At 42.0% G+C, this 20464-nt stretch overlaps 2 protein-coding genes across 2 annotated transcripts; both read left to right on the top strand.

Annotated features, from left to right (window-relative positions):
* Positions 1-3479: 3479 nt before the first annotated feature.
* Positions 3480-6800, top strand: LOC306773770 (gap junction beta-6 protein-like; the record flags this gene model as incomplete). The annotated part of the gene is made up of 4 exons (XM_079263672.1): positions 3480-3650; positions 4988-5140; positions 6356-6504; positions 6590-6800. 4 exons carry the CDS (start codon positions 3480-3482, stop codon positions 6798-6800), a joined length of 684 nt encoding a protein of 227 aa, XP_079119798.1.
* A 9265-nt stretch (positions 6801-16065) lies between these two features.
* On the top strand, positions 16066-19351 carry LOC306773769 (gap junction alpha-3 protein-like; the record flags this gene model as incomplete). The annotated part of the gene is made up of 3 exons (XM_079263671.1): positions 16066-16134; positions 16312-16868; positions 18541-19351. 3 exons carry the CDS (start codon positions 16066-16068, stop codon positions 19349-19351), a joined length of 1437 nt encoding a protein of 478 aa, XP_079119797.1.
* Positions 19352-20464: the final 1113 nt, after the last annotated feature.

The following is a 20464-nucleotide window of genomic DNA, read 5'->3' as shown; positions in this document are numbered from 1 at the left end:
GCTAACCATAGTATCCTTTAGCCACAATGTCTACTAGCCATAGTATCCCTTAGCCATAATGTCTACAAGCCATAGTATCCCTTAGCCAAAATGTCTACTAGCCATAGTATCCTTTAGCCATATTGTCTGCTAGCCATAATATCCTTTGGCCATAATGTCTGCTAACCATAGTATCCTTTAGCCATGTCTGCTAACCATAATATCCTTTAGCCATAATGTCTGCTAGCCATAATATCCTTTAGCCATAATGTCTACTAGCCATAGTATCCTTTAGCCATAATGTCTGCTAACCATAGTATCCTTTAGCCATAATGTCTGCTAACCATACTATCCTTTAGCCATAATGTCTGTTAACCATAGTATCCTTTAGCCATAATGTCTGCTAACCATAGTATCCTTTAGCCATGTCTGCTAACCATAATATCCTTTAGCCATAATGTCTGCTAGCCATAATATCCTTTAGCCATAATGTCTACTAGCCATAGTATCCTTTAGCCATAATGTCTGCTAACCATAGTATCCTTTAGCCATAATGTCTGCTAACCATACTATACTTTAGCCATAATGTCTGCTAACCATACTATACTTTAGCCATAATGTCTGTTAACCATAGTATCCTTTAGCCATAATATCTGCTAACCATAGTATGCTTTAGCAATAATGTCTGCTAGTCATAATATCAATTAGCCATAATGTCTACTAGCCATAACGCGGGTTAGCCATAAAATCCACTACACATGTAGTCTGTTGGCCATAACATCCACCAGACACGGCCCCCGTGATGATATGTTTTGTGTTCTGTCTTTAGTTCTAGCTTCCTGTTTTATTTAGTAGTTTTCCATGTTTTGCTCCCTTGTGTCTTGTTTCCTGTTTTGCTTCCCTGTTCATTAGATTCATCTGGACTTATTAGTTAATTCATTACACCTGTATCTTGTTTGGTTTCCTTGTGTTTATACCTCTTGGTTTCTGTTTGCTGGTTCATTGCTTGTGTTTGCTTTGTGTTGGGTTATTCATCGTCTCCCGTGTTAGTTTTTGTTTAGTTATTGGAATTAAGCACACTTTAATTCTGCATCCATTTGGGTCCACACCGCCTCCACTGCGTAACAGCCCCAGGTAGCCAAACCATCTGCTAGCCACAACAGTCACTAGCCACAAGGTCTGCTAGGCATCGCGTCCACCAGCCATCATGTCCACTACCCATAAAGTCCACTAGCCAAAGCGTCTGGTAGCTATAACATCTGCTAAGGTTAGCTTTTCCTGTTATTGGCTATGCTAAAGTTTAATCTTTTAAAAGCAGATGTCTTCCAGTTGGTGTTGTTCATAACTGATGGTGCGAAACTGGACAAAACTGATTATTTCAGACCAAAAAAACCAAACAAAACTGCTGAAATGGATCATACTGAACGCAACATCAGATCACCTGGCTGAAATATGTTTATCATCTTTTATTAAATTTTTCTGAAATGCTGTATTTAGTTGAAAAACTTTTCCCCAACTATTTTTAGTTTAAAGAAAAAAAAATTAATTAAATTTTCTCTTTGGCAATGCTGACTTGAATGCAATTTTCAATTCCTGGTAAACCAGGAAGCCTGAATATTGGTTTAGGCTTGCTCATTAGTGGGATTCAACACACCCATGAGCACTACAGTAAATACATACACAGTTTATATACATATATATATATATATATATATATATATATATATATATATATATATATATATATATATATATAAAATTTATTATTATTATTATTGTGTATAAAATGTTATTTTTAACTAACTTTCTCTGTTGTTGGAAAACCAAATGTTGTTGTTGCCCCATGATTTGGGTTAAAATGGCGATTTTGGAGACCCATCCTGGGCTGACAATAATAAAAACTCTAATTTTCTTCTGCTTCACTTTATTAGCACTAACTGTTGCTGAGATGATGTTCTGGAATGGACTCTCTGAAGCGGTCCATAACGTGTTCAGGTGGCGTTTTGAAGGCTGGAGTCCCACCAGGGTCAGTATTTGGACCCCTTCTGTTCACCTGTTACATGCTCTCTTTGGGTCACATCTTACATAACTTTACCATTAACTAGAGAAGCACTTCTTTATTTGCTCCAAACAATGACACAGAAAGTCTTTTGGATTAAAGTGGTCTGGTGACAGACACATAAAGTTGTGTATCATCAGCATAGCTGTGATTATTACATCTGCCAAGAAGCTTATGTTTTTGACCCCGTCTGTGTATGTGCAACTTTCTGCAGAAACTACTGGGTGGATTGTTGATATTTTTTTTTTCTAAATAAAAAGTTCTTGGTCTAATTTAGATTACATAAAATAGTGGGACTTATTTGGATTTGTTGGAAGACATGCAGGAAGTCTGCACTTCCTGCATGTCTTTTTTAAGGCTGTGCTGAAATGTTTTTCCATTTGTGCTTTGTGTCATTTTGGCTTTTTTTTCCTCACCACTAACAAAAAACTGATTTTTTTGCAGCATAACATTTTAGAAGTATTGAAATGAACCTTGGGAATGAATGTTTTTTGTTTGTTTTGTTTTTTACTATTTTGTTAATTTAAGAATAATAATACTGCAACAATATAATTTCACTTTCAGGTTATATATAGAATGACTGAATTAATTCTTTAGATTGATCATAATTTATGTGTCGTGTTTGAATTTAAATGTATTTTTTCTCATTAAGTCTATTTATGTCAGTATTAGTGCTCCTTCCTCCAAAACTGATTTATTCTGAAGTTTCACAGGAAGTTATCGTCTTCATCCTGGTGGACTTCACACTTGGAGGCGCATCTTTGGGTTAATGCAGAGAACTCAGGAGCTTGAGATTAGTTTTCTTCCAGATTCAGCAACGTAACAATCTGTTTGTGTTAATGTTTGTTTTCATGCAGGAAAAGAACATGCAGAGTGTTTTACAGCAAATCACCTGACACACTGGATGCAAGGTGAGGAAAACTTGACATTTTAACTTGAGAAGATTAGTTTTATGCAAATACTTTGTGCTTAAATGATGTTTTTGGTGAAATGAATCTATTTTTGGACATGAATCTCATATTAATATATCAGGCGTTGCTCGGGTTTGTGAATGGTGAAGCTCAGTTGTACATTGTTTTAAGTTTTACTAGAGTGGGCTCAGTCCAGTGGGCAGATAGGTTCATCAGTTCACATGAATACTGGCAACAGGCCTTTTCCTATCCTCCTCTCATTTCATTCCTTTTCATCCCCTTCCTCTTTCAAACGTGTCTTTTGTTTCAGCGGCTGTCTCTGCTTTTGTGTTGTGCCATGAACTTCCTTCCAAATGTCTAAACTCTGTCTCCTACAGATTATTGCTACAGTGTTATGAGAAGAGAACGTTGTTGAATCCATCCACTTTTTCCAATTTATTATATTACAAGGAGTTGTTTAGAGATTTCTCTTGCAGCAAAGCCATTTTTCTGACTCTTTCCATTCTCCCGTCTCGTTCTGCGACTGCAGGATGTCTTGGCCTGCTCTGTACGCTCAGCTGGTCGGGGCGAACCGGCACTCCACCTCCCTGGGTAAAATCTGGCTTTCTGTGCTGTTTATTTTCCGGGTAATGGTTCTGGTTGTCGCTGCAGAGAGCGTCTGGGGGGATGAGCAGTCGGATTTTGTCTGCAACACACTGCAGGTAGGGCATCCGCTCACCTAAAAACTGTTGTCCCTCTTAGAGTCAATATCGCAATGGATTCTCTTTGTAACAGAAAATTATAACAAAAGCAAAGTAAAACTTTTTCTCAAGCAGACATTTTGATTTGTACAAATGATGCCTTGTTTCAACTAAATGGACTAAATGTGTCCAAATGAGTACCTTCAGGGACTTTTTTGCTACAGTTTTAGATAACTGTGACCAACTTGTTAGCTGATGTTTGGAAAAAGTTACTTCTTTGAGTCAAACACCCTTCCACCGTTGTTTTTTCATTTTATTCAGGCATTAGGAAAGGATGTCCTTTCCTAATGTTTGAGTGTTTTATAATGAGCTAGCTTGGCTAATTCTAAAATGCTAGTAAAAAATAGCTAAAAATTGCTAAAATGCTAGTAAAAAAAAAAAAAAAAAAAAAGCTAGATTATTTTTCTTTGTTTTAAATATCTGTGGTTATCATGGCTATCTTACAAGTTTTGTGTTTGTTTGAGGTCCTTTAAATTAAAAACTACACATATGTTAGCTAATGTTTGGTACATGTCACGTCTTTGTCGCTTATTTTTTCCCCTTTTGTTCATTTCACACAGGCATTATCGTAGAATGTTGTTTCCAAATACATGTGTATTTTAAGAGAGCTAGCTTTGCCAATTGTCTCAGGTCAAATCTTATAGTATCACTTAGCTAAAATGCTAGTCAGAAAGGGAAAAGCTAAAAGTAGTTTGACATTAGCGTCATGTTTATGCTAGCTGATGTTTGGAAACTGTTCATTCTTTTAGCCAGAGGAATAAAGTTGAATCTATTCTCATTCTGTGATTCTGTTATATTTAACTGTATTCACATAATCCTAAAGAAGAAGAATCTTTGCGTGACAAAGAAAAACTATTATGTAATCCTGGCCTACATGTCTGAGCAAGATTTAACAAAATATAGTGATAGATTGAAATCTTAAAGTTTCCTTTAGATTTTCATCATAATTTTCTTTTATTGTCCCTCATTTTGTAGAAGTGAAACAAAATACAGATTAAATATCCCAGTCTTTGTTGTATTTAAAGTCAGTTAGCTTAGATGTTAGCTTGTAGTATAAGTTAGCTAAAATTCTAGCTAACAACACTCAAACAGTTCTGTCGTAAGAAATGTTACAACTGTTTCTGCTTATAGAGAATAAAAATAAAAATGAATGCGCCATTGAAAGGAAGATATCTCCTCACATTTCTCTCCAATGTGACTTGTACAACCAGCCATGATTAACATAACCTACATGCTGACTGCTGTGTTGGTGAACACTTTAAAAAATTGGCAATACTAACAGTTTTTTTTCTTCCCAGCCTGGTTGCGAGAACGTCTGTTATGATCAGTTCTTTCCTGTTTCCCACATTCGACTCTGGTGTCTTCAACTCGTCTTTGTCTCCACACCGACTCTCCTGGTTGCTATGTATGTGGCCTACCGTAACCATAGAGATAAGAAGATGCTACTTCAGGTGTGTGCCGTTTTATTGTCACCAAACATGACATTTTTATACATAAAAGTGTATCGAATTAGATATTGTGATTTGGATCTATCATGACATACAAATAAAAAGTTTGGTGTCTTTACTTTCACTGAGACACGTTGTCTAAAGTAGGAGCGTAAAACTCATTTTGCAGCATAATTCAGTCTCCAGTGAGGCCAGATCTGTAAAATAAAAGCATAATAACAACAAAAACTCCACATTTTTACTTTTGTTTGATTGCAAATAAGTACAGGTACATTATGAAGATCTTTAAATTGAATAAATATCTGTTTATAAAACATTATGAACGCATTTAATCGTGGGAAGTTTGTCAGTGCTCAGTTTAGACCTTTTCCACACGCAGCAGGTGTCTCACAAAAAGATATTTTCTCCAATTTGGCCTGTCATCCACACATAAACGCAGATTTATGCATCAAAAACGATTCTTTAAAAACCTTTGACCAAAGTCAAGTGTGAATACTCCGTTTGCACGCCTGCATGCGGACATGTATAACCGGGGTTTTAGGTGTTGAAACGTCGCCGTCTGCGATGGAAAATACCACAATGTCACATGTACAACCTTTGTTTCCAACATGGACGTCTTCAGAACTGTGTTGGCGTTGTCCATTTTCCAGGCGCTGTGTGTGTTTTCACACTGCCGTCAGTACCGCTCCATGTAGACAACCGAAGGTGAAGGACAGTTATTTTCTGACACCAAACCAGATCATGTTGGAGGTGTGTTTTGTGGAAGTGACGTCATAAGATGGAAGGTTATTCTGATTGGACAGGATTTAGGGGCGCTACCGCCGCATAAAGGTCTGACATAACGCTTTGGATAAAAGCGTCTGCTAAATGACCGTAGAATAGAATAGTTATGAATGTCGTTAACAATGCGGTTATTTGAATATGTGTGGACAGACTTGTTTTTGGAAAACAAGGTTGTGTGGACTCATTTTTTTTACTGGTCAGATATTCGGTTTTACAAAAAAAAAAACCTGAGCTACGTGTGGATATGGTCTCACTGACAAAACTAATGGTATCGCATCGATACCATCGAATATCGCCTGACATCCAGCCACATGACGTGTCACCGGCCTGAAACTCAACAGCAGGTGTCTGTAAACAGACCACATGAAGGATGTATCAGCTCTTATGTCCTGCTGCGTTGACTGGATGCATCTCGGTTTTATTTCCACATGTCAGAGCTCCAGCAGAGCTGGTTTCCACAGCAGCAAGAGCCAGGACGAGGATTTGGAGGCTCTGAAGAAGCGCAGACACCCAGTGACTGGCGCCCTCTGGTGGACGTACCTCTGCAGCCTGGTGGTCCGGCTGCTGTTTGAGGCTGGATTCATGTAAGAGCTCAGCTGCTGATGCTGCGTTGGTCTGTCGGAGTGCTAGCTTGGTGTAAACACGCAGAACGTCTCTTCGTCTCTCAAGGTACGCCCTGTATGTGGTGTACGATGGTTTCCAGATGCCGCGGCTGGTGCAGTGTGACCAGTGGCCGTGTCCTAACCTGGTGGACTGTTTCATCTCACGTCCAACAGAAAAAACCATCTTCACCGTCTTCATGGCGACTTCCTCCTCCATCTGCATGGTCCTGAACATGGCCGAGCTCGCTTACCTCATCGCCAAGGCCATCACTAGGTAGAGGTTTTAATCAGTCAGGTGATTAACCACAAATCATTCATGAAAATAAGATTGTATGACAAGTTTGACTTTGATTTCAGCTTCATTCTGTAAAACATTTTTCCAGGAGTTTCTGCAGGTAGAAGGAGAGAAAATCAACCAGCAGAGAGAAAATGTGGATTAAAACGAATCAGAAGCTACTTGTGTCGAGTTGAGGACGAAACAGCAGGACGAACGAAGCATTACAAAGTCATCCGATGACCCAAAACCTGTGAATGTGATGAAAACGGGAGATTTCTGTGATACCTTTAACATTCATGGGGTGGAGAAAAAAAACAATTATTAACCACTGGAGTTTTTAGCCTTTTTGCTTGTAGAAAAATCTGCTAAACAAACGATCATTGATCAAAGATCAAATCCGAGTGTATAAAATAAACAGGAATACGTCATTTTGTGGCTTCCTGTCTACTTTTCCAGCACTTACATACAACACTATATTCACAAGATTATTAAAAGATGTACTTTATGCACCTTTTTCAAGAAAAAAAATCAATATTTCACTAATTTAAAAGTTTATTTCCAAATTAATCAAGTTTGGGTTTTTATTCAATCGATAGAAAAAAGGAGAGGAGATATTAAATCTTTTGACCAAGCGTTAGTTGTGCTCATTTTAATAGAAAAAATTTCATTTAATTCTGCTTTAATTTTTAATCGTGGCGTCACTCAACAGCAGCTCCTTTGCGATTTAGTTCCCTAAAACTACAAAATACCAAAAAGCCGGCTGAAGCTATGGGAACATGCGCCCTACTCAGAAACCCAAAAATTTAATGTACCGAGATAGTTTGTTACGCTAACTCGTTCTTTTACACTAGTTATCTATGATCACAACATACTTTTCTAAGTCGCTCTTGATCTTTCTCGTACTCTTTCTCGTAGTCTCTGGTGACAGCTTGCTCATCTTGTAATGTCGGGTTTGTAATCATTGCAAAGAAAATGGTGATCACGTTCTCTTGCGTTGGTAATCAATGGTCATGACTTATTTTGTTCCTTCATGTTAGCAATGCTTGGCTAGTTGCAACTTACCTACCTCGTTCTTTTGCGTTAGCAATCCATGAGCTAGTTTTCTCGCATTAGTAATCTATAACAACTTTTTTTTTTCGTTCCTTCATCGCCTGGATTTAACGAAGCAAACAGGTGAGAGCTTCTCATTGGGTACTCGATGCATGATTGTTTCATTCTGTAGTATAACCGCCAGACCTGTAGGTGGCGCTGTAACCTGTATCCCAAACGGTGCTCTTGTTCCGGTCAAACCATAGACCAAATATGAAAGATGGACGGACCCTCCAGCGGCTAAAAGTGAAGCCCATACAGAAGTGCATAAAACTGCAGTTCCCCCTTCATCCACTAGGGGCTGCAAAACAGAGCAAAAGACCAACTTCACAGCAGAAATAAACATGTTCACAGCAGAAATAAACATGTTTACATCAGGAATAAACATGTTTACAGCAGAAATAACCATGTTTACATCAGGAATAAACATGTTTACAGCAGAAATAACCATGTTTACATCAGGAATAAACATGTTTACAGCAGAAATAAACATGTTTACATCAGGAATAAACATGTTTAAAGCAGAAATAAACATGTTTACAGCCTGGTACAAAAATCCATTTTCGGTTTAATAGGTCAGGTTTACCTTCATGACAACCGTGGGGGGAGTGAATTTTTTTCTAACTCGCCCGTTTAAAAGTAATTTAATCTCAAAATTTGGCATATTTAGGGATGTGTCCTTTTGATTGACAGGTACCCGATCTCCCGCTTCAAGTCAAAAGAACGTAGAACAACCGCGGTTTTTAGACGGTTAACAACGTGACTTAGCTTTAGCCCGCTTACCTCCGTTAGCTGGTTAGCTCCCAGTTAGCTCTTAGCTACAGAAAGCTCGGAGTTTGCTTGATGTCAATCATCCACCATGACACTCACAGCCCCCCTCTCAGCTCCGCCTCTTTACCCATATTTGTATTTTCTGGTGAGACGACACGCATGTCTCTGCCAAGATGGTGATGGTAGGAACCGCCCAACGAGCTTCAATTCAGCTCTTCAGAAACCGACGGGTGACGTCACGGAGGCTCCGCCCATCTCTTTTCATACAGTCTATGTGTCAAACAAACTTCTTCTTTTCAGAACCGTCACATCCATCAAGCTCCAGGCGGAAAAGATGCTGTTGAGATGTGGGACGGGACGAAACGTAAGAAAATCTGCTTCATAAATTTTTCTATTTTTGTGTGTAGATTAAAAAAAAAAAAAAAGGAAGCTGGACATGATGGTTTAAAAACAAAGAGACGTTTTTATGGAAGAAAGAATGGTTTCTAGTTTTTCCTTCTGTCTGAAATAAACGATTAAATGAACTTTTATTTAATTAAAAATTAAAAATACTTTGATTAAAAGTTTAACTTTTCTCAAAACAGGCTATTTATGTTTGTGTTTTCCATTTTCCAGGAACCCTCCCCCCCACCCCACACCCACCGCCCCCCCCCCCCCACCCTGCCGGCGTGGGGAAGCAGTGTGTGTCAGTGGCGCATGGCCTTGGCCACGCGGGAAGCAGCCGCTGCGCTTCGCTCCCGCCCCCCCACCTCTATTTCACCACTTTTTCCGAGGCTAAAGTGGCTTCACGTCTATTTCTTATTTGTTTTGTAAAACCATCCATCTCTGTGTAACTCTCTGCGTGTCCCTTCCCGCCCCCCACGGACTCTCCCGCCTCGAGGCACCGTGGGACTGAAGGAGGACGACGGGAAGGAGCGGGAGAAGCGCGCGGCCGGGAGGTTGAGGGTAAGCAGGTGTGATGGAGGGACGGATGAAGTGGGAGGGATCATCTTCACCTGCTGGCTCACCTGCCGCTCGTGCTGCCTTCACGTCCCCGTGGGAAAGACTATGCAGCTTCCAGAAATGTGGGATTTAATGCGGGTTAAACTGTCATTTACCACCACAGCTTGTGTATTTTATCATTTTATAATTATTCTGAGATAAAAAAGAAAATTATACATTTCTGTAGTTATGACAGTTTCAGACTTTAATATTTATTGAGAATAAATCTGGTTTAATCATCGATTTTCTGCTTTTTGCTTGTTTTAGAGTTAAAACATTCAGACATGATAGGATGAAAAATAAGTTTTCAACATCTTCACAGTTTTACTCCTCAAAAAACAGAAATGATACTTTTTTCTATTCTGATTATAATTATGTTTGACTAAAACATCTTTTTTTTTTTTTTTTTTTTTTTTTACTATTTAATGCTCAAAAAACATTTAATATACATTTGTTCCATTTACAATTTGTGATTGATTCTGGTTTATGTGCATTACAGGCACATTTTCTAGACTGATAAATGAATAAATAAATGTCTAGTATTTCATCCCAAAACTGTCTTGAAAGTAAATATTTTCTTTTGAAATTAATTTGAATTTAACAAGAAACATCAATAGGTAATGTAAGGTTAATATCGAAATAAATGTTAAAAAAATACTTCATATTTACAACAAAAAAGGATTTTAGCCACAATTTAGGTATTATGTTTTTTAAATAAAATCAAACAAATAATTTTTTTCACCAATTCATTTAAAAAATGTACTATAGCTGAATATTGTTCATCAGAAAAAAAGTTAAAGCTTAATATTTACTGTTGGCAGTAAGTACAGTCATTAAATAAGTAAAAAATGTTTAGTGGTAAAAATATTGTCATAAATGTACATTTTTTGCTAAATATTAGCCTTTTAAAATAGCTTGTAAAACATCAGGCTAAATGTTCATCAGACAGAAAAGTAATCTTCAATAAATACAAGTTTTGCACCTTGATATTGAATTAAAAAAATGGTTTAAGTGAATTTATAGCCTTAAAACATAATTAATGTTCAGTTATATGTTACAGATGCAAATATTATTCAGTGAGATAATAACTAAGTGAAAATGCTATTAGCTTAATAATAAATGCACCTCGGCCGATAGAATGAGCTATAAAAATAAAAATGTTGATATTAATTATTCGGTATGTTATGTAGTGTTTTGTGTTTTCTGTACATGTGTGTAATTTTAACGTGTATTCTGTAACCTGCTTTGTTTTGTGTAAGATTTAGTTTACTAATTTGTCCATATTTACAGACATACAGTAAGAATTGTTGCACCAGCGTTCATGGCGACTGTCTGCGTGTCTTAAAAAGGCTGCAAACGGCAGTCCAAGAGTTAACTGTTTGGACTGTTTTAGCACAAAGACTTCGGATCCATCAAAAGCACACAGCAGCCAGGACAATGTCCATCTGGCAGCTTCTGCTTTATCCAGCCTGACAGGCGGTATTTCCTCTCGTCAACACATCATGCACACTGACAGATTGGGAAAAGTCTGTGCACAGATACTGTAACTGTTACTGGTCGTTAGCTTCGGTCAAAGACGATTCTTAGACGAGTCTAGTAGGCGGGGATGGCTAGTGTTCCTGGAGATTTAGTATGTCTTACTAGTTTAAATAGTAAAGTATGAAAGGTCGAGATGTCAGAGCTGCTGAAATAATAACTGATATTTATATCGACGCTCCGATGTGACGGTTCAGTAGCTCGGTATAAAAGCATGTATATGTTTGTCTGTGTTCGTATTTGTGAATCCCAGGGAAACATTTGCTCCCCTCAACATTCCTGGGATGTGATGAGTCCAGCATTCAACAGGGACAACCTGCTGTCCACTCATTCATTTCCCATTGTCCACTCACTAGCCGGTCCTGCAGCACACATGCACTCATTCACACACACATGCACACCCCGATTGAACCCCAACACCAGAAATGGTGTTAATAATGCAAATATTTTACATATATTTTAGATGTTTAAATTCTTATCTAAGAATGTGTTCAGGGAAACACCTAACTGGTCAAAATGACATTTAGAAAGAACAAAAAGAAATCTGGCAGCACATTGTACGTTGGTAAATTCAGACATCGTAGAATCAGCGAACAATGACACATTCCTGAATTGTCCATTTGGGGGAAAAATTCCAGACTTTCTTCTTCCGGCCACTTATTCCGGCTCATTCAGATGGATTCCAAGGTGTTCCTGGGCCAGCCAAGAGACTTTAGTCCCATTTCTGCTCCTATGTACGTAACTGTAGGGACGTCCAATTCAAATGTTGACATCACCACAGTCATACTATTATGTCTCCGGCTGTTAAATTAATTTATCCACTGGTAGGCAGCACTGAGTTCAGGGTTCAATTCTGCCTTTTGACAGTGGAGATGGGGAGCTGCTGACCTCAACTCGGGACGTTGTGGGTCAGTGGAGGGAATACTTCGAAGACCTCCTGAATCCTACCAACACGTCTTCCTAGACTCCGCCAAGGCTGCCCCTTATCACTAATTCTGTTCATAACTTTTATGGACAGAATTTCCTGGTGGTGGCCTCAGGATTGGGTCCCTGCTTTTTGCAGATGACGTGGTCCTGTTGGCTTCATCTGGTTGTGATCTCCAGCTCTCGCTTGAACGATTCGCGGCCGAGTGTGAAGCGGCTGGGATGAGAATCAGCATCTCCAAATCTGCTTGAATTGTGTAGATTGCCCTCTCCGGGTCGGGAGTCAGGTCCTGCCTCAAGTGGAGGAGTTTAAATATCTCGGGGTCTTGTTCATGAGTGAGGGAAGGATGGAGCGTGAGATCGACCGACGGATCAATGCGGCGTCTGCAGTCATGCGGACTCCGCGCCGGTCTGTTGTGGTGAAGAAGGAGCTGAGCCAGAAGGCAAAGCTCTCGATTAACCTTTTCGTGACCGAAAGAACGAGATCTCGTATACAGGCGGCTGAAATGAGTTTCCTCCGCAGGGCGGCCGGGCTCTCCCTTAGAGATAGGGTGAGGAGCTCGGTCATCCGGGAGGGGCTCAGAGTAGAACCACTGCTCCTTTGCATCGAGAGGAACCAGTTGAGGTGGCTCAGGCATCTGGTCAGGATGCCTCCTGGACCTCCCTGGTGAGGTGTTCCAGGCACATCCCTCTGGGAGGAGACCCCGGGGAAGACCCAGGACAAGCTGGAGGGATTATATCTCTCGGCTGGCCTGGGAACGCCTCGGGATCCCCCCGCAGAGTTGGCAAATGTGGCTGGGCTTCCCTGCTTAGGCTGCTGCCTCTGCGACCCGACCCCAGATAAGCGGGAGAAGATGGATGAATGGATGGATGGATAGTTCCGTTGTCTTGTTTCCTATGTAGCCTTTGTTCCTGTTGATTAGACTCACCTGGTCTTGTTAGTTTATTCATTACACCTGTGTTTTGTTTGGTTTCCCTATAGTTATACCCCTTGGTTTCTGTTCCCAGTGCCTGTCCATGTGTGCTTGTGATAGCTTCATGTGTTTTGCTTTTGGTTTTTTTTGGGATATTATATACATCTTGATTCTGTATTCCTGCCTCTTGTCCTGCATTTGGGTGCACACCACCTCCTCAGCATAACAGAATCGAGCAGCCAAACTTGGACCCAGTGGGAGTGACTATTCTGGAGTTCTCAAGCAGAGGCTGCAAAGAACCTCCTGACTTATGAAGAGCCTGACCTATGCCTTCCAGTTGTCTGCATTCACGTGCCAGGAGAAGAAGACCATCCAAGCGCAGTAAGCAGAAACCCCTAGTGAGCATTACATCCAGTGAACTGGTGGGAATGTTGCTTGGGCTGGATGATGAACCAGAGCTGGTGGAGCTGGGAGCTCAGTCACTGTTCTGTAGAACCAGACTGGCTGTCATTTGGTACAACTTTCAGTGCCATAGCATCAACCTCTGGGAAGCTACAATGAAAACAAGGACATAATGTCCCGAATTTTGCATTGTTTTTGAACAACGTCAACAATAAAACTACATGGCTCATGAGGCAGGTATAGCCAAGTTCCAAGATCAAAGTAACTGATATATTTAGTTTATTTAGACCTTGGAGAATGGGAATAATATCAGTTTGTAAATGTTTGATAAAAAAGGTCAAAGTTGAAGAGGTCTAGTGTCCTGGGTCTTCCACGGGGTCGGCCGCCTGTATAGGAGATCTGGTTCTTTCGGTCACGACCCACAGCTCATGACCATAGGTGAGGGTAGGAACGTAGATCGACTGGTAAATCGAGAGCTTCACCTTCTGGCTCAGCTCCTTCTTCACCACGACAGACCGGCGCAGAGTCCGCATTATTGCAGACGCCGCACCGATCCGTCTGTCGATCTCATGCTCCATCCTTTCCTCACTCGTGAACAAGACCCCGAGATATTTAAACTCCTCCACTTGAGGCAGGACCTGACTCCCGACCCGGAGAGGGCAATCCACCCTATTCCGGCTGAGGACCATGGTCTCAGATTTTGAGGTGCTGATTCTCATCCCAGCCGCTTCACACTCGGCCGCAAATCGCTCAAGTGAGAGCTGGAGATCACGACCAGATGAAGCCAACAGGATCACGTCATCTGCAAAAAGCAGACCCAATCCTGAGACCACCGAGCCGGATCCCCTCAACACCTCGGCTGCACCTAGAAATTCTGTCCACATAAGTTATGAACAGAATCAGTGATAAAGGGCAGCCTTGGCGGAGTCCAACCCTCACCGGAAACAAATCCGACTTACTACCGGCAATGTGGACCAAGCTCTGACACCTGTCGTACAGGGACCGGACAGCTCGTACAAAGGGGTCCGGTACCCCATACTCCCGGAGTACTCCCCACAGGAAGCCCTAGGGGACATGGTCAAACTCCTTCTCCAGGTCCACAAAGCACCTGTAGACTCCCATGCCCCCTCCAGGACCCCAAAGAGGGTATAGAGCTGGTCCACTGTTCCGCGACCAGGACGAAAACCACACTGCTCCTCCTCAATCCGAGATTTGACTATCCGGCGGACCCTCCTCTCCAGGACCCCTGAATAGACCTTACCAGGGAGGCTGAGGAGTGTGATTCCCCTGTAATTGGAACACACCCTCCGGTACCCCTTCTTAAAAAGGGGGACCACCACCCCGGTCTGCCAGTCCAGAGGCATTGTCTCCAATGTCCACGCAATGCTGCAGAGGCGTGTCAACCAGGACAGCCCCACAGCATCCAGAGCCTTAAGGAACTCTGAGTGGATCTCATCCACCCCCGGGGCCTTGCCGCCAAGGAGCTTTTTAGCCACCTCAGCGACTTCAGCCCCAGAGATAGGAGAGTCCACCCCTGAGTCCCCCAGCTCTTTGAGGAGGTCTTCGAAGTCTTCCTTTCACTGACCCACAACGTCCAGAGTTGAGGTCAGCAGCTCCCCCAGCAGAACAATGGAGTCCCTAGAAGGAGCACCCTCCAGACTCCCTCCAAGGACTCCAGAAAGGGTGGGTACTCTGAACTGCTGTTCGGTGCATAAGTACAGACAACAGTCAGGACCCGTCCCCCCACCCGGAGGCGGAGGGAAACTACCCTTTCATCCACCGGGGTAAACCCCAACGTGCAGGCACCAAGCTGGGGGCTGATGAGAATGCCCACGCCTGCTCGGCGCCTCCCACCATGAGCAACTCCAGAGTGGAAGAAAGTCCAGCCCCTCTCGAGGGTTCTGGTTCCAGAGCCCAAGCCATGCGTTGAGGTGAGTCCAACTATATATAGTTGGAACCGCTCAACCTCGCGCACAAGCTCAGGCTCTTTCTCCACTAGAAGGGTGACATTCCACGTCCCTAGAGCCGGCTTCTGCAGCCGGGGATCGAACTGCCAGGGTCCCCGTCCCTTGCTGCCGCCCAACTCACACTGCACCCGACCCCTATGGCTCCTCCCGCAGATGGTGAGCCCACGGGAGGTGGGGCCCATGTGACGCTCACTCTCGTACTCCACCCCCAGGCCTGGCTCCAGAGGGGGGTCCCAGTAACCCACATCTGGGCAAGGGAACATTTATGCCCAGGTTGGTCGTCATCATAGGGGTCAATGAGCCGGGCTTGATCTGGTCCCTCCCCTAGACACCTGTTTGCCATGGATGACCCTACCAGGGGCATAAAGCCCCCGACAACAGAACTGCTAGGATCTTAGGGACGCACAAACCCCTCCACCATGATAAGGGGATGGCTCAGGGAGGGGCTAACTACTAATTACTCATTCAGTTACTTGTAATTCAATAACTCCATTGGTTAGAAGATGTTCCATTATCTTACTTCTTCTGAAGATGTTTAGAGAAACCTGATCAATACTTGTTTAGTCAGGAAACGTTTGTAAATAACAGAAGTTGGTATTTCAGAACAACCTTTCTCTTTCATTTTTAATCGTTGTTCAGCTCGGTCTCTTCTCTTTTTCTAGGCTAGAAAATCAAGTGAAGGATGGGTGACTGGAGCTTTTTGGGGCGGCTGCTGGAGAATGCTCAGGAACACTCCACTGTGATTGGAAAGGTGACCAACTACTGATTTGTTTTAGGTTTTCGTCCTTCTTACACAGCATGTTAACACTCTGGACAGACAGAAATGAAGTCTCAGTAAATGCATTTGGCCAAAAGAGTTTGATCTTTTTGCAATAATCCAGATGTCCCACCTTGGCCTGGGCTAATTTCTGCCGTCTCATCCCTCCAGGTTTGGTTGACAGTCCTCTTCATTTTCCGCATCTTGGTGCTGGGGGCAGCAGCCGAAGAGGTCTGGGGAGATGAGCAGTCGGACTTCACCTGTAACACACAGCAGCCTGGTTGCGAGAACGTCTGCTACGACGAAGCTTTCCCCATCTCCCACATCCGTTTCTGGGTGCTGCAGATAATCTTTGTCTCCACGCCCACCCTCATTTACCTCGGCCATGTGCTCCACATTGTTCGCATGGAGGAGAAGCGAAGGGAGAAGGAGGAGGAGCTCAGGAAGATCAGTCAGCACCAGGAGAACCATGACCCTCTATATTACACCGGAGTTGGTGATGGTGGAAGAGGGAGGATAAAGGAGAAACCTCCAATTCGCGACGAGCATGGGAAGATCCGGATCCACGGGGCCTTACTGAGGACCTACATCTTCAACATCATCTTTAAGACTTTGTTTGAGGTGGGCTTCATCTTGGGACAGTACTTCCTGTATGGCTTCCACCTGAAGCCGCTCTATAAATGTGGCCGCTGGCCCTGCCCCAATACGGTGGACTGCTTCATCTCCAGGTTAGACGACATCATTTTATTTCATTTTATGATCCCGTTACTTGTTGTGTGTATTTATTGGATTTTTGTTGCTTTGTGTACTGATCCATCACTCTTTCTCGCTGATAAACCACTTCAAACGAACTGGTTCACTTCCACGTATGGTTTGGTTCATTTGGAGCAGTGTGAATGCTCATTTGTGATTTCTTTTATTTCAAGTTCATCTTAGTTACCTCAATATTCACTTCGGGGTGATATGATTCGACTATTAAAGGATTATCTAGATTTTCACTTACCTTCTTTCACAACTGAGGATTTTTTCTCAATCCTCGGCTAGCCTGCACAACTCTATACTCCATTCAGTATCTATTAATTCAAGAAACAAAACAAATTCATCCCGTCTTTTAATTATGTGGAACCATAAATTGATTCAACACATACAATATATTTTTCACATTATGTTAAATATTTTAGCTGCTGCCTCATGTTTGTAGCATTACTATTTTGGCTTTAAACAGCTTCCATATTCCGTAAATCTTGTCTATGTCTATAAAATGTCTATAAAAGCCAAAATGTTTTCAAACCTGATGAGTAAATGTCACGCTTTGTAACAGTAAATGGACTTGTACTTCCATAGTGCTTTTCTAGTCATGCAGACCACTCAGAGCACTTTACACTACTTGTAAGATTCACCCATTCACACAAACACACACACTCATTCAACACATTCATACCAGCAGCTTGGTATGTTCAGTGCCTTGCCCTAGGACACTTGGGCCTGTTAGGGGAAGCCTGGAATCTATCCCCCAACTTTCCAGTTGAAGGCCAACTGCTCTTCCTCCTGAGCTACAGCCGAGCTTGCAGCCAACAGTAGCTGTAAGGCTAGCTGCTAGCTTCCTGCTAGCTTCGTTGTTTACTGTTTGCCTGTTTTCCATGTTTTTTTCTTTTTTTTTTTTTTAACTGAACGTTAAAATTGAGGTAATGCTTGAGAAATTTCTGCTTAAAGAGCTAAACTGATGTGAGCAATTTAACAAGGTAGAGACAGGTTAAAAGGCTGTGGTTAAAGTAAAATGGTTCATTACATTTCAATGCTAAACTTTGGACACCCATACATATCTGCAGATGAATACTTAAGTTAGAAGATCGTTAGAAGTGTTTGTTGGGTCAAAATTGGGCTGAAATCATGAAGTCTGACCCAACCATAAAAGAAGCTGCGCTGGAATTTATTGAGCCAGTCCAGCAGCTAGCTGTAGTGAGCTCTAGCCACTCTGTGGACCGTAAAGCTTGTAAAAACATGGGGGTATCAGACTGCATCCTGCATACTGGGATCTACTAGCCTTTCTGATAACAGCTTCCTGTTCCTTCATACTCTATTCATGCTAAAGTTTATTTTATACTTTTTGCATCTCATTTTGATGCATTCTAAATTCAACCAGAAAAAAAGAAACATTTCCCACTGCACTGTAAAATCAGATATAATTTGGTGTAAAGAGGCTCTGGGAATGTTGCAGAGCCATGCTATGTGGCAATGCAGCTGTCTGCAGGATTTATTTGTTTGTGTTTATTTACCACCAGACCCTGTAAACATGGGGGACTCTTCTATAATGATAAGGATACGATTCAGTTCATATGTTACTTATATGTTCTTTATTTATGTAAAGATTAAATCCATTGTTTCTGTTTGTTGTATCAGGCCCACAGAAAAAACGATCTTCATCATCTTCATGCTGGTGGTTGCATGTGTCTCTCTGGTCCTCAATCTGCTGGAGATCTACCACCTGGGCTGGAAGAAAGTCAAGCATGGGGTGAGTTCTGAGTGTGTCCCTGACACAGAGTCGCTGCTAGGCGTCGATGAGTCCGGAGATGCAGAGACAATCCCTGAACTGACCTCTCCGTCAGCGCTTGACTGCCTGCCAGGGTATGCTGACATGGATAACGGAGCCGCTGATGGAGGAGTCTACAGTTCAGCTGAGACCTCCCGCACGGTGGTTTCTTCAAATGCTAACTTGACCACTGCATCGGCGCCTGCTTTCCATCAAGATGACTTCCTTTTGGAGGTGCTGCCTACTTCTTTTTATGATAACGGCGAGAAAATGAGTGTTGGAAGCCATGGACGCCTTGTGGAGATGGAGCAGAACTGGAGCAACATGGCTCTGGAGCTGCAAAGCCTGAGTGAGAAAAAATCCTCCTCCTCTTCTTCCTATCCCCCTCCCCTCCCCTCTACCCCTGCCTCTGCCTCCTCATCATCACCTCTCGAGGACCAACAATCTATGTTCCCCACACTTCCCCGCAACACCCCTCTTTCTCCAATCGCACCAGAGGAAACGCCGGATGAAGACCACATCAGCGCCACGTCGCCTTGCACGCAACCACATGATGACTTCACCGTGGTAACCGCTGCAGAGATGCATCAGCCTCCATCTGCAGGGATGGAGATCAGGAAGCAAAGTCGACCCAGCAGGAGCATCGGCGCCCGAGCTCGTCCTGATGATCTGGCAGTGTAGCTACAATATGCACGCACACACATTTATGTGCTAAGTCATGCTCTATACATAGAAAGCCCACATTTGCAAAACAGCATAAAAACCGCAAGTAAACATGTTTCACAACTCATGACTGTTGTGAAAGAAGTTTTGAGCATGATCATACACCTGTAGGAGAGTAATAGAACGATCATGTTTGGGTAAAAATACTTAATTTTCTAAGAAACAAGAAAACAGCTGATCTTGTATGCCTTAATGTAAGGCCAAAAGACCATTTTAGTTTTTGTTTGTGTGTCTGTTAAAAACAAAGAGGTATAAAAAGTGCTAGTTACAGGTTACTTAAACTGTGAGTGCCGGACATACCTATGAAGTTACGGGTAGAAATACCTGAAACTCTGAGGCAACAGTGCCAAGCACAACATCACTCCGTGCCTTTGCACTTTGGTATCAGCAAAAAAGTTTTAATATTGCTGGAAAGATCCAAAAGTATAAATGTTTCAGTAACAGACAATTTTGAGATGAACCTAAATTTTGGGCTGCAGCTGCTTTTTGTGGAAAACAGAAAAAAGACTAATTTAAGTAACCATGAAACATAGAAGAAAACCTGTTTGCCAGCTGCATTTACACTTCTTGGTGTGTATGTATCAAGGAAATGAGTCATACACCAAAATTTGTTAACTATTTCCCATGCGTTTAGCTGTTGTTTTGAGTTGGGGATGTCAGTGATTTCTCCACGCTGTCTCCAACCTGATATTTGTAGCAAGAAGCTCTTACATAAATTTGAAATGAACATAGTTAAAGAAACTAAATAAAACTTTCAGGCTTTTGATGAAGTCATCCTGCTGTCTCAGGTCAAAAATAGGCTAATTTAGCTAATAATCCTCATATATCTACCCTGGCAGTCATATTTTTGAGATGCATGATACAGTATTCAAACTAGTTCTAAATGACAGTGTTCACGCAATTGTAAACAAACCTAAGCTAACCCAAGCTAACTAATTTCAGGCAAACTAAACTTATCTATCCTAATCTAAATATGAAAAAATTAATATATGGTTAGCAAAACAAAATTAGGATGACCTAACTTAAACAGATTTCAGCTAAACCAATCTAATGTGAACTAAACCGAGGTAA

The sequence above is a fragment of the Telmatherina bonti genome (assembly GCF_933228915.1).
Source record: "Telmatherina bonti genome assembly, chromosome: 24".
NCBI lineage: Eukaryota > Metazoa > Chordata > Actinopteri > Atheriniformes > Telmatherinidae > Telmatherina > Telmatherina bonti.
Note: the sequence above shows the minus strand (reverse complement) of the source record. Positions and strands in the feature narration are given on the sequence as shown.